At 39.8% G+C, this 12,634-nt stretch overlaps 2 protein-coding genes across 2 annotated transcripts in view; both read right to left on the bottom strand.

Moving 5' to 3' along the window:
* LOC120397875 (laminin subunit alpha-3-like) overlaps nt 1–493 on the bottom strand; it is a 56,058-nt gene extending 55,565 nt beyond the window's left edge. The window contains exon 1 of the mRNA XM_039524489.1: nt 257–493. Within this exon, the coding sequence (XP_039380423.1) occupies nt 257–421 (165 nt within the window). The 5' untranslated portion in view covers nt 422–493. The remainder of the gene's footprint in view (nt 1–256) is intronic.
* A 6,206-nt stretch (nt 494–6,699) lies between these two features.
* Nucleotides 6,700–12,634, bottom strand: part of LAMA3 (laminin subunit alpha 3) — a 114,654-nt gene continuing 108,719 nt past the window's right edge. The window contains exons 37-39 of the mRNA XM_039523014.1: nt 11,806–11,946; nt 9,902–10,066; nt 6,700–6,758 (exon numbers count right to left, since the gene is read on the bottom strand). Coding sequence (XP_039378948.1) covers nt 6,756–6,758; nt 9,902–10,066; nt 11,806–11,946 — 309 coding nt within the window. The 3' untranslated portion in view covers nt 6,700–6,755. The remainder of the gene's footprint in view (nt 6,759–9,901; nt 10,067–11,805; nt 11,947–12,634) is intronic.

The following is a 12,634-nucleotide window of genomic DNA, read 5'->3' as shown; positions in this document are numbered from 1 at the left end:
TCACCGTAGCTTCATTTTGCAATATTCACCTCTTATGAACAAAAAGCTCTTAACCACTCAAAAGTCAAACAGAAGCTGTTAGACGCTCTGGCTGTTTGTGGACAGTGGTAAACAACCTACAAGAAAGATCATCCGTGTACTATCGGTAGTAATGTAATTCAAGGTTAGGAGATTCGCATTCTTATTGTTTGAATTTCAAGAACTCCATAACTCAGTGAGAAAGAAAGAAAGAAAGAAAGAAAGAAAGAAAGATTACCTCTTTTGGTTTAAAATCCAAATGAGTTTGTTGCTGCTGACCTCTGCCCTGCAGGTGAGGAAATGCTACCCTCTGTTGTACATCTTGTCCCAAGCAATGCCCCAGAGCTATTAATAAGACAACTAGCCCTCCTATGTTCTTTGGCCTCTGTATTTCGGCCGTCATTCTGCTTAGCTCTTAGCTTGATTGTTCACGTACAGTATTCTTTCACTACTCAAACCTTCTCTTATACTCCGCCTTATTGTTCGGCTTCTGACTCAGATAAGTGAGGCTGTATGCTGCGATGGGCCCCACCTTTAAACTTTATACATGAGTCAGGTTGTACAGCACAAACAACAGTTCCTGAGGTTAAACGACCATGCTGTAACTCCTGTAAGTTAATGTATAGCTAATGTAAGGTGTGGCAGGCATCACCTTCTCCCCACCTAACATAGTCAGACAGAGCTAGACGATTAGAACAGTAAATCATAGATTGAGTAATACTGCAAAAACGTGAAGGGCTTATGAGCTACATTAAGTCCGTGGTTTGACTGCTTCCTTTGGGCTATGTATTTTCCTTAGTGCAGGGGAGGAAAAACGGATAGTATAAAGACAGCACATTGCAGGTGGTGGGGTGGGAATGGGAAAATTTCAGTCTGTATTAAATGCAAGTCCCAGTGTGCTAATCAGCTGGATTTCATGTGTAGTGCAAAGCACTGAGTGCATGAAAATAATTTCTGAAAATATTTTGAAAATGATATTCAGCAAACAATGCCCTATTACTGTGGCCAGGAGCCAAAAATGAAAGACCCAGACCAATAATCAATGCAGCTAGTTCAATCAGTCTCTCAGTGGCTGTTCTGCTCCGTTCACTACTCTTTCATTCTCATTTTAAGACGTATTGTTTACAGGTTAGTGTAGTAACTGCTACTTTAACTCTTAAGCATTTTTGACAGATCCCGAGCAAGTAACTAACTCTACACATTCTGTGCAATCTGTTCTTTGTTTCTCACTTACATATTTCACTCTGTTCCTAAGGGTCTGAGTAGTCAGCATATTACCATTACCAAGAATGGGACCCAGCTCTCTAGAGTCTCCAGTCAAGGTTTGAAGTTTAAAGCTTTGCCTCTGCTGCTACTGTACAATATAGTCCACTTGGATAGGTTCACAGATTTCAAGGCCAAAAGGGATCAATATGGTTATCTAGTATGATCTCCTACATAATACAGGCACTAGAATTTAACCCGGTAATTCCTGCATTAAGCCCACAAATTGTTTGAGCTCTCTTTTATAGCATATCTCTTGGAAAGACATCCAGTATTGATGTAAAAATCTCAAGTGATGGAGAATCTTAGGTGAGTTCCAGTGGATAATTATTTTCGCTGTTAAAAATATACAAATAATTTCTAGTGTGAATCTGTCTTCCTTCAGCTTCTAGCCACTGTATCTCATTATGCCTTTGTCTGCTAAATTAAAGACTCCTCTATTATTAGAAATCTTCCCCCCCCATGTACGTACTTATAGACCACGATCAAGTCAACACTTAACCTTCTCTTGGATAAGCTAATTAGACTGATCTTCTTTAGTCATGACAGAAAATATTATTCATATAACACACACACTTTATACATGCATAGTCGCAGCTAAAAGGAGCACAAATTCCACAGAAGGTATCTAATTCACGCAATTAAAGGATTTTAAGCCCAGATCCTTAAAGGGAGTTAGGTGCCTAAATACCTCTGAGGATCTGGGCCTTAGCTATCAAAGCTGTACATAAACTTACCTACAAAATGCTTAAAATTAACCAGTACTGCTAACGATTAGTCTTTTTTCTTTAACTAAACCAATACAGTTGTGAGCAACATATCAAGAATGACACAATGAGGAGGCAAAGAAAATTTCCTACCTGACATGAGTCACCCACATAGTCAGGGGGACAGGAGCATGTCTCTACATTATATGCAATGCTTCCACTTCCTGTACTTGTGGCTTCTTCCAGCCCAACCTCACCCAGGGTTAACCTCTGACTCTCTGTGTAGTAAAGACCTCTGATGTGTAAGCCATCTAGTCTAGACAGGATCATCATCAGTTCTTCTCTAGATACCAGGTTATTGTTGCTCGCATGTCTGAAGTTTCCCTGTACATTAATGATATAAAATAAATATGGCTCGGGGGTGAGTTAACCTTCAATTAGCTTGGTGGAAACAGACACTGCAACAAAAAGGGAGGATGGTAACAGAAAACAATCACCTAGCACCACTTTCTGCAGACTCAGGGAAGGGAGGGTGAAACAGATGTGAGGAAAGTGGGTAGCAGGTATGTAAAGAAATGAAGGGTGGGAAAAGGAATGGGGGAACATTGAGAAGGGACATAAGAAATCCATATACATACTTTGTATATTTGCTAGCCAAGCAACCGAGACTATGTATCCGCCCCAATTCACTATAGAAACCTGTGAGGGAAGTTTGGAAGTCAGCTGGAGAGCAGTAGAGAAAGAACATTGATAGGGATGTCTCCCCCAGGAAGAAAGGAGCTGATTAAGCATTTTTGGTGGTTGGGGAATGTCAATCAGTGATTCAACGAACAGGAGATGTTTTTGGTGCCTGAAAGCCAACAGTAGAAGGAAATGATGCCACAGAGAGTTGTTGAAATAGAGTGAGACTCTGTAGGAAGCGGACCTGTGTAATGAGAGGCCTGGACTTGACATGACTCACCGCCATCTTGTGTATCAATTTAGCATAACTCACAGCCATCATAATTTGGAAACAAAACTATAGAGTCAGGGGAATTCGGCCTTGGTGTAGGCAGACAGATAGAAAAGCATTAGCTGCAGATGCAGCCCTATTAACAGGAGATAGATATATATTCACAAAGTCAAGCAAATGGGAGAGAATGGACAAACTAACCTTGAATTTCTGTAGTTTCTTCCTGATAATAAAAAAGTATGAGGTTTTGCTATTGCAAGTGTATCCCACTAACAAAGCATAAAGATAAGGAGACCTTGAGAAGTTATTACTAACTTCGAAAAATGCAAAAGCTAATGAGTAGGCTGTCTTAGGCATGTGAACCCCTGTATTGTGAAAATGAAGGTTAGTGTTTTTTGCATAGCTATGTTTTAAGTAAAATAATTAGTTAAGACATAGATAAGAGAGAACCTCATTTTAACTATATAATGAGGGTCAGAAAAGAAACACTTTGGAACTTAATTCCGGGATACACCTCCAGATCAAAGCTGCCTGAACTTTTTAACCCCTGCATGATCAGACTGTGTAGACGCTGGAGTCCCAGACGACATAAGCCTGACTGGCCACCAGGAGATGTCTATCTGTTTTATTGGGAGTGGTGAGCATAAGATGCTTGGCATGTGTATTCTGTTGATTTGTTGCTAATTGTTAATAAATACTTGTATATATTTAAGGATATTCACTGTGTGAGGGCTCTTTCATTAGGAAAAGGCCTCACAGGCCCATAGAAACCTGAGTCCACCGGGAATGGATGTTAGCCCTGAGCCCACAGAGGGGTAAAGTTGGGTCCTGTATGCCCTGAATACCCACACTGAGCTTCTATCCCTGGAGACAGTCTGCTCTTCCATCTAAGCAAAATGATTCACTTGGCTACAAGCACTGCTCTAGAGAACCAAGCCTTCCATGAGTTGGAGGGTTTCCAAAATGGGATATCACCCAAAACACCATTCCGAGAACTAATTTTTAAGGAGGTACCCATTACCATATCAATCCTCCTGCCTACTTCTAGCCAAATGGATTGTATCTTGGGACTATCCCAAAACATTAGCCAGTGTGACTCCAGGAGAACCACATCTCCAGCAGCTGCCTGTTTTGGCTATGCCGATGCACTCTAACCTATGCGATGAAATCTTAAACTATTCCATTTATATTCTTACCTCAACTAGCTGCAAACGGCCGTAATACTGTCGGTCAGGCAATGGGTTGTTAGGATCCACATAAACTATTTTCATTTGCTGACCCTGTGTAAGAATAATGCTTTCATGATGAAATTTGAATACTTTTAATGTTACGGTATTGATATGCAGTATAAGATGCTGAAGCACAGTAATTCTGTCATTCAGCAGATACAAACTTAAGTTACCATACTTTAATGGTATTCACTCTGACAACAAAAAGATGCACTTTTGGGTGAGGATGGGGAGGGAAGTAAAAACAAAATATGACCCAGAAAAATTTCTGACCTTCAATCCTGATGCAGTGAGAGAGTCAGATCAGATATTATTACAATGCCCTATGCAACATATTTCTCAGCCAGCACATTAGAAGGTTGGATTAAAATTAAAGATGAGCTGAAGAAGCTGTATTCAGATTCCCATCAAGTTTAAGCTACACTCTGAGTTTGTATTTGATAGCATGGAAATCTCTTGAGAACAGATATTCTTGTAAGATTTTAGCTGCATTTGAACCAGAAAAGAAAATGCCCTCCTAGTTTTGTGCCAGGTTCAGACAAGGGGATTTAAATGACAAATTTAAGGATCTAACTTTGGCCCATAGCTAGTTAAATTCAAATCTGGTTGACCTGAAGTATATTTCTACCCCATTCAGCAAAATCTAATGCTTATGCTTAACTTTACACAGATAAAAAGTCCCTGTGAAATGAATGGGATTAATCCCACATGTAAAATAAAGCACACATAGAAGTCTTTCCAAGATCAAGACCCTTCTTGGTAACAAATGTGCAAGGCTATGATTTATCTTTTTAACGGGTGTATTTTAAGGGGAAAATTCCGTTTTATCTTTTTGTGCACTCAAGTCAGATATGTGTAATAAGAAGTTACCTTAGCAAAACAGATAGATACGAGAATGGCTTTGAACAAAAGGTAATAAAAATGCTTGTAAAAATGCAGCATCACGGTAGTATACATTTTTAGAATGTTTTACTAAAGAGCAATCTTTTCCAATTGTACATTTTAGATAACAGAAAAAATAGCACTGTGTTAAGATTTCTGAAAAAAAATTAAATGTGAAACAAAGTATTTCCCTGGTTTCAAAAAGCAACAATATAATACTTACTGTTAGCTGTACATCAGGTCTTTTATCTAGAAGAATCATGCCTTCACTAGGTAAGCCAAAAGATTTCACTAGGTAACTTAGGTAGCCACCATATGAAGAAAGCTAAGACAAAATGTTCAAGATGATAAAGAGTTTACTGCAGTTTTGCTAAATACTAAAATCATTTTGTATTTGTTCTCCCTCCCACCCCGCCACGCATTGTAAATAGCGTAGTTTCTCTTTGTTCCTCTATTCTAAATATGCATTGCTTGAAAACAAAACCTGGAATGAATAGAACAATCATCATTACCACTTTGGTGTCTCTTATTCTGATAGCCAGTTTATATGACTCTTGTTTAAAGGGTCACTGTCAACTTGAAAATCGTATTTCCATCTGCGGATTTTGGTTCTAACGTTGTAAGTAACCGTTGAGATGACACTAACCGAAAGACTTTAGAGATTTTTTTTCTCTATTTTTGAGTTTGTTTATTCTATGCATTTTATGGCATTGTGTGTAGTCACTTTCATTATTCTCCTGAAAGTCAGTTGCACCTTCTCTCTCAAACACTGGCGCAATGATATCACCCTCATAAAATGCTTTTGGGGGTGGGGAGAGACAGGCTTGGATACATTTTCTTTCTCAGGATCTTCAGAGGGTTTTATCAATAGCAGCAGCAGTAAAGCCGACAATGAAACTGAAGAGGCAACAGACAACCATATGCCCAGAGAGGAAAGATGGCCAAAGAGAGGCCAGTTTGAGCACGTTTAGTGGTGGTTTTCTTAGGCCAGCCCATCCTACTCTCATAAACATCACACCTCACTAGGAAATCTTAGCTCAGCTCTACTTATGCGGACAGAGCTCCTACTGATGTTAATGTATGCAAAAAGAGGACACTATTGTAATCAAGACCAACTGTACAGATTTCAGAGAAGAATTTTCTCCAGATTGTAAAAACAGGTGTTTTACTGCTTTTTCTACAAAGCTCTGTTCAGTGCAAAACTTTTGGAATCAAACACCCCATTTATTTTGGGTTGCTCTTCAGCAGGAAGGAATTTGTGAGAATTGATGGAAGTTCACTAGAGCTACATTTTGACTAATAAATCCATTTTAGTTGCTACACAAGTCAAACCCTTTTCTCTGGAGGTGAGTAATTAGTAAAACAAACTCTTTTGGCTGAAAGGCAAGAGTAGCACTATTGCTAAATTGCAATCGGTTTTTTTCAAAAGGTGCTAGTAACAACATTTTATCAGCCAATTCCCATTGCAGTCCACATTGTCTAATCATACAGTTGTTTGTTTTTGTTTCTGACAAGACATGCAAGATAAAGCAGAACTGCTTCATCAGTTTTAGTCTCTTGTGAGTAAACGCATTTTATTCTGCACATCACAATATCAAACTGTGCATGCCACACACACATCCACTATAAATAAAATAGTTACTTTTTGGTCTGTAGTTTTCCTTCCTTTATGTGTAAATATGTATTTTAGTAGGTTGGCTGTGATCACTATAGTTAAGGTGACAAAAGAGTTTGCATTGTAACACTCTGGTTTTACAATCCCATAACTTTCCAAGTATCAGAGGGGTAGCCGTGTTAGTCTGGATCTGTAAAAGCAGCAAAAAGTCCTGTGGCTCCTTATAGACTAACAGACGTATTGGAGCATGCATGCATCCGACGAAGTGGGTATTCACCCACGAAAGCTCATGCTCCAATACGTCTGTTAGTCTATAAGGTGCCACAGGACTCTTCATAACTTTCCAAAACATTCACTTTTTTGGCTGGGGTTTTCCATGCTTGGTCTCTATCCAAAGATTTTCTTTTTGGAAAAGAGATACCTCCAGGAAGTTCAGACTTTGGGGAAAGTGAAAATAAAAATACACTTTCATTATATTAAAAAAAATATTAACCATGACATTCTCTTCAGAGAGGCATGGACTCTTAACTTGTTCGGTTCAATGTTAACATTTAGCATAGTATATATTTCTTCTCTTCCTTCTTTTTTTTTTAAAGTTGTAATTAATATAAAGAGAACCTCATAAAATTAATAAGGAGTACCCTAATCAGTACTTATCTGTGGTGATATTCACCAGTGTGCAGTGGGCCAGCATAAGAACATAAGAACATAAGAATGGCCGTACCGGGTCAGACCAAAGGTCCATCTAGCCCAGTATCTGTCTACTGACAGTGGCCAATGCCAGGTGCCCCAGAGGGAGTGAACGTAACAGGCAATGATCAAGTGATCTCTCTCCTGCCATCCATCTCCATCCTCTGACGAACAGAGGCTAGGGACACCATTCTTACCCATCCTGGCTAATAGCCATTTATGGACTTAGCCACCATGAATTTATCCAGTCCCCTTTTAAACATTGTTATAGTCCTAGCCTTCACAACCGCCTCAGGTAAGGAGTTCCACAAGTTGACTGTGCGCTGCGTGAAGAAGAACTTCCTTTTATTTGTTTTAAACCTGCTGCCTATTAATTTCATTTGGTGACCCCTAGTTCTTGTATTATGGGAATAAGTAAATAACTTTTCCTTATCCACTTTCTCAATATCACTCATGATTTTATATACCTCTATCATATCCCCCCTTAGTCTTCTCTTTTCCAAGCTGAAGAGTCCTAGCCTCTTTAATCTTTCCTCATATGGGACCCTCTCCAAACCCCTAATCATTTTAGTTGCCCTTTTCTGAACCTTTTCTAGTACTAGAATATCTTTTTTGAGGTGAGGAGACCACATCTGTACACAGTATTCGAGATGTGGGCGTACCATGGATTTATATAAGGGCAATAATATATTCTCAGTCTTATTTTCTATCTGTGATTCCTAACATCCTGTTTGCTTTTTTGACCATGAGGTATATGCACTACTTAAATCCTCAAAATCCTCAAAAATGGGGCCCATTGCATCTGACAATCAGAGTATTGAATCTACGTGCTGTATAGCCAGCTACCATTATAAACAGAACTGGGACCGCAGTTGGACAGAATAATATGACAATGAAGCCACAAGCAATCAGCAGCAATGTGTAAACTGGTCAACACGATCCCCACAGTGGAATGATGACAAGTTTAATATACAGCAAGCTGCTGCTTCCCTTAAGAAAGCAGAAAGAGCGGAAAAGAGCTCAAAGAAGTTGATGGTTAAAAGAAGAGATAGTGTTCTCCTCATATGATGCTTTGACCTGTTGCAATTAGTTAATAAGCACACAGTTATTAAGTAGGAAACACGGTAATATTTTCACACAGCCATACAATCCAAGTTATTATATCAGACAAACAACAATACATTAATTTAATACTCACACCACCTGGAACTGTGCATTCCTTTCTTAAATCAGCCCTGACAGTAAGGGCTTGGCTACACTTGCAGATGTGCAGCGCTGGGAGTTACAGCTGTGTTCGTACAGCTGTGTAGGGAAAGCGCTGGTGTGTGGCCACACTCACAGCTACCAGCGCTGCAGTGTGGCCACATTTGCAGCATTTGCAGCGCTGTTGGGAGTGGTGCATTATGGGCAGCTATCCCAGCGTTCAAGTGGCAGCAACGTGCTTTTCAAAAGAGGGGGGTGGGGTGGAGTGTGACAGGGAGTGGGGGAGAGAGAGAGAGTGGATTTTTGGAGCCGACACTTCAGCTCCCTGCCTTGCAAAATCTGAAAATTTCCTTGACCCCTCATTTACTCTTAACTGCAAATAGCCTGCAGACCAGATAAGCAGCTGCTCCAACGGACTCCCTTTCTCCCCCTCCCCCTGCTGTTTCTCTCCTCAAGCAAACACTCATCCCCCTGCCTGCCTCATTCACAGCAAGGTAGTGGGTTATCTCAATTGATTGTTCACAGTCAGTTACAGATTGATCACAGCAAACAAGAGCTGTGTTTGTTTTTTAGATAAGCAGCTCCCGGAGCCCCGAGTTCACAACAAAACAATGAGAGGCATCATAACAAAACAAAGAGTAATTTAGTTAAAAGCATTCTGGGATATCTCCTAATACCCTGGAGGCCAATAACAGAGCTGGTGTGTGGCCACACTTGACGAGCAGTGCTGCATCACCAGCGCTGCACTCGTTATACCCCAAGCAGACCAGGTATACAGCCAGCACTGCAGCCAGGGAGTTGCAGCGCTGGATGTGCCTTGCAGGTGTGGACAGTTACTAAGTTGCAGCGCTGTAAAGCCTCCACCAGCGCTGCAACTCTCCAGTGTAGCCAAGCCCCAAGATATCAACAATAAAGGGGAAAGTTTTCAACAGCAGTTGAACACTTAACTGCCCTTTATGTTTTTGAAAATCTCCCCAAAGATGTTCAGTGAATCTTAAAAGGTACCATGGGACAGCGGCAAGATATGAGGCTGTGGTTCAGAAATTGCCTCAAGAACACCAGCTCCCAAAAACTAGCCAGGCCAGGAACAGAGTCGACCATAGAGTTCATGTAAACATCTCCCCAACATCCACCAGGATGATTAATCCAGCATTATAACTGAATGCACTTTCAATGATGTCATCAAAAGCCGAATGCTGTGATTTCAGGAAGGTCAGAGGAGGGTTAGGAATCCATGGGGAAGAAAACAAACACCTCTTAGAAAGATAGGGTGCATTCTGCCAATGATCTTCGAAAAAACATAACAAATATTATCACAACAGATTAGTTAGGTGTCAGTTACCTTATCTCCCAAGTAGGACTGTGGTGCCACCCAGTATAAACTGTGCACAGAGGAAGGCAACTCTTGAACATCAGCAACTACACTATTGCTGCCTGGATTGAAGGTTACGGGGACATCAATGTTATTGTCAGCTGTCTCCACATGCCAGTTTCTCATATCAACAAACTAATTACAAAATATAAAAGGGAAATTAGGGCATGTTTAATCATTTATTAAAACTTTTCTAGGTTCAGTGTATAGCGTCATTTATGAGACATACCATATTGATTATACAATGTACTGAGGATAAAATTCACCCCTCCAGAAACAGACATCACAAAGCCTATGCAACACTTGTGTCCCACTTAAAAATGCCTCAAAAGGGGCTTAAGTGGGACATAAGTGGTACATAAGCCTACTGTTTGCCTTCTGCACAAGGGTGTTTGATTTGTTACTGTGGACTAAATTCTGTCCTTGGTTATATGTAAACACAACCCATACTGAGGTCAATAGAAGCTGCATGTATACAACCAAGGATAGAATTTGGCCTTATATTTTAAGTCCATAAACAATTTCCCCCCTTTAAATCATAAGTATAAAAAAGTCTTCCTAACTCATCTACTTCCTGAAACCTCCTGCACTAGTGCTGCACTAACCCTGTGCCAAAATCAACAGTGCTTTGTTTAGTCCATTGTTTTAAAAAACTCTTTTTATTTTGCAGTTTTAAACAAAAGCCAGAGCAATAATGTTTTACAGGAGTAGGTGTCCTCTGCAGGGATTGTGTCCAATACTACAAAGAAAACCAAACAGATCAAATTATATCATTTGAATAGCAGAAGGAGAATTATTTTACAGTATACTTCAGGCCTTGACGTCTTTTACAGCTTAGCTGGAAGTCTCAACATTAGAATTAATTATCTTTTGCTTGGGATGAGATAGCTGGCATCTTTCATTACACTACAGAGCAGAATGGCTATATGGACTTACAATGGCAGAAATAAAAATTAATGCATGTGTCTCAGAATCACTCACAGAACAATCTGACATCAAAATATCCACACGCTCAACAACAGGTTTCCGTAGGAACAGCTACTACAGTCATTGGGTGATATCCTGATTCCACAGACACCAACGAGAGCTTAGTCATTTCCTTCAGTTGGGCCAGGATTTCACCCATTGTGCTTAAATAATAAAGTGCCACAATCCAGATAACACCTAGTCTACATCTGACAGTGCTTCAATAACTTCCCTTAGAACATTTTTCTTCTGTCTGTTATTAGAAATGTTTCTTGTAGTGTCCAATTTAAATATTCCCTTGTTTATTTTCAGGCTGTTGCTCCTTGTTTTCAACACTTATCAGCCTTAAATAATTCCTCCCATTCATTTATGTTATCATATGAGTATATCCCAATTTCCCTCCTCCTCCCACCTTCTTGTGTCATGTTTTTCCCTATGAAAATGAAGAAGGGCAGAGCCTGTTCACATAGACAGCTCAAGTTGAATATTACCATAGGACCTCTTGCACACTATCTAGGTCTCAAATACACCTGTAGTGCATATTTCCTACAGGCCAGATATCAAATTAATTGCTTCATTAACTTATTGGAAAAGTACATTGTAACTAGATATCTCACTTCAACAAAGTCTTTGATGGCTGTAGCCACCTAGAATAGACTGGCTTCAGCTCTAGATGAAATGGAGAGGTAGACAGACCATTTTCCACAAGGCAGCACTTTCAGATTCTGCACCATAATTTGCAGAGAAAGCATCTAATGGGAAACATAACACTTTTCAGTGGTTTCCCGAGAATATTTCCCATTCTCATCATTCAGTAAAACACAATTTGTCATTTGGAAGAAATCTGATAGTTTCTTAATGGGATACATGCCTGTACGATAGTAACTAAAAATATACATTAAATATACCTTAGTTCTACGATTACTTGTGCTGTGACAGTTGCTAGTAGCTCCAAAACAAAAGCAAGAAGTGCAGCCCTTGGGATTAGAAGGATCCAAATAAAATGATCCTTGACGGCAAATGTCACATTGTCTACCTTCAACATTCTCCTGTTAAAGAACCATTGAAAAAAGTTATTAAAATTTTCCATGTGTTATTGGTCAACCTGCAAAATACCAGGCACCTAAAACAAAATTCCTACAGGAACATTTAAATATTTATAAAATATAAGAGAATATAAATGTGAAATTGTTACTTATGGTCTTCTGTAAATGGTATTCCAAATGCAAATGAAATAGTCTCCTCTTGAAAGGGAACTTCTGTGCCAATAACTTATTCATAGGTTTGTCTCTTGCATGCACAACAGGAAGGTCTCTTTTCTAGCTACTAAGTATACAAACCCAATTGAATATCAGCAGGGGATACAGGGCCGCCCAGGGGGTGGGGGAGCAGGCCCCCACGAGAATATAGTATTCTATACTATTGCAACTTTTTTTTATGGAAGGGGCCCCCAAAACTGCTTTGCCCCAGGCCCCTTGAATCCTCTGGGCGGCCCTGAGGGGATATGTTGAGTATATATAAAAATACAGTTCACTGTGATTTCACATGGAAAAACTTGTTTTTGAGAAGCCTTTCCACTAGATCTGTATAAAGATGTAGTGGAATTACTGTAGCTCACTGTTGAGTAATTAACATTGATCAGTGCCAGCTCTGAATACTACTAGGTGATTTCCTTACCAAAATCCTCAAGCTGGCTCTTCCAACCTACATGTGAAAGGTCACATATGAAACTTCACA

Source organism: Mauremys reevesii, linkage group 2, assembly GCF_016161935.1.
Source record: "Mauremys reevesii isolate NIE-2019 linkage group 2, ASM1616193v1, whole genome shotgun sequence".
Classification (NCBI taxonomy): Eukaryota; Metazoa; Chordata; order Testudines; family Geoemydidae; genus Mauremys; species Mauremys reevesii.
The sequence above is the reverse complement of the archived record's forward strand: the minus strand, read 5'-3'. Positions and strand labels throughout refer to the sequence as shown.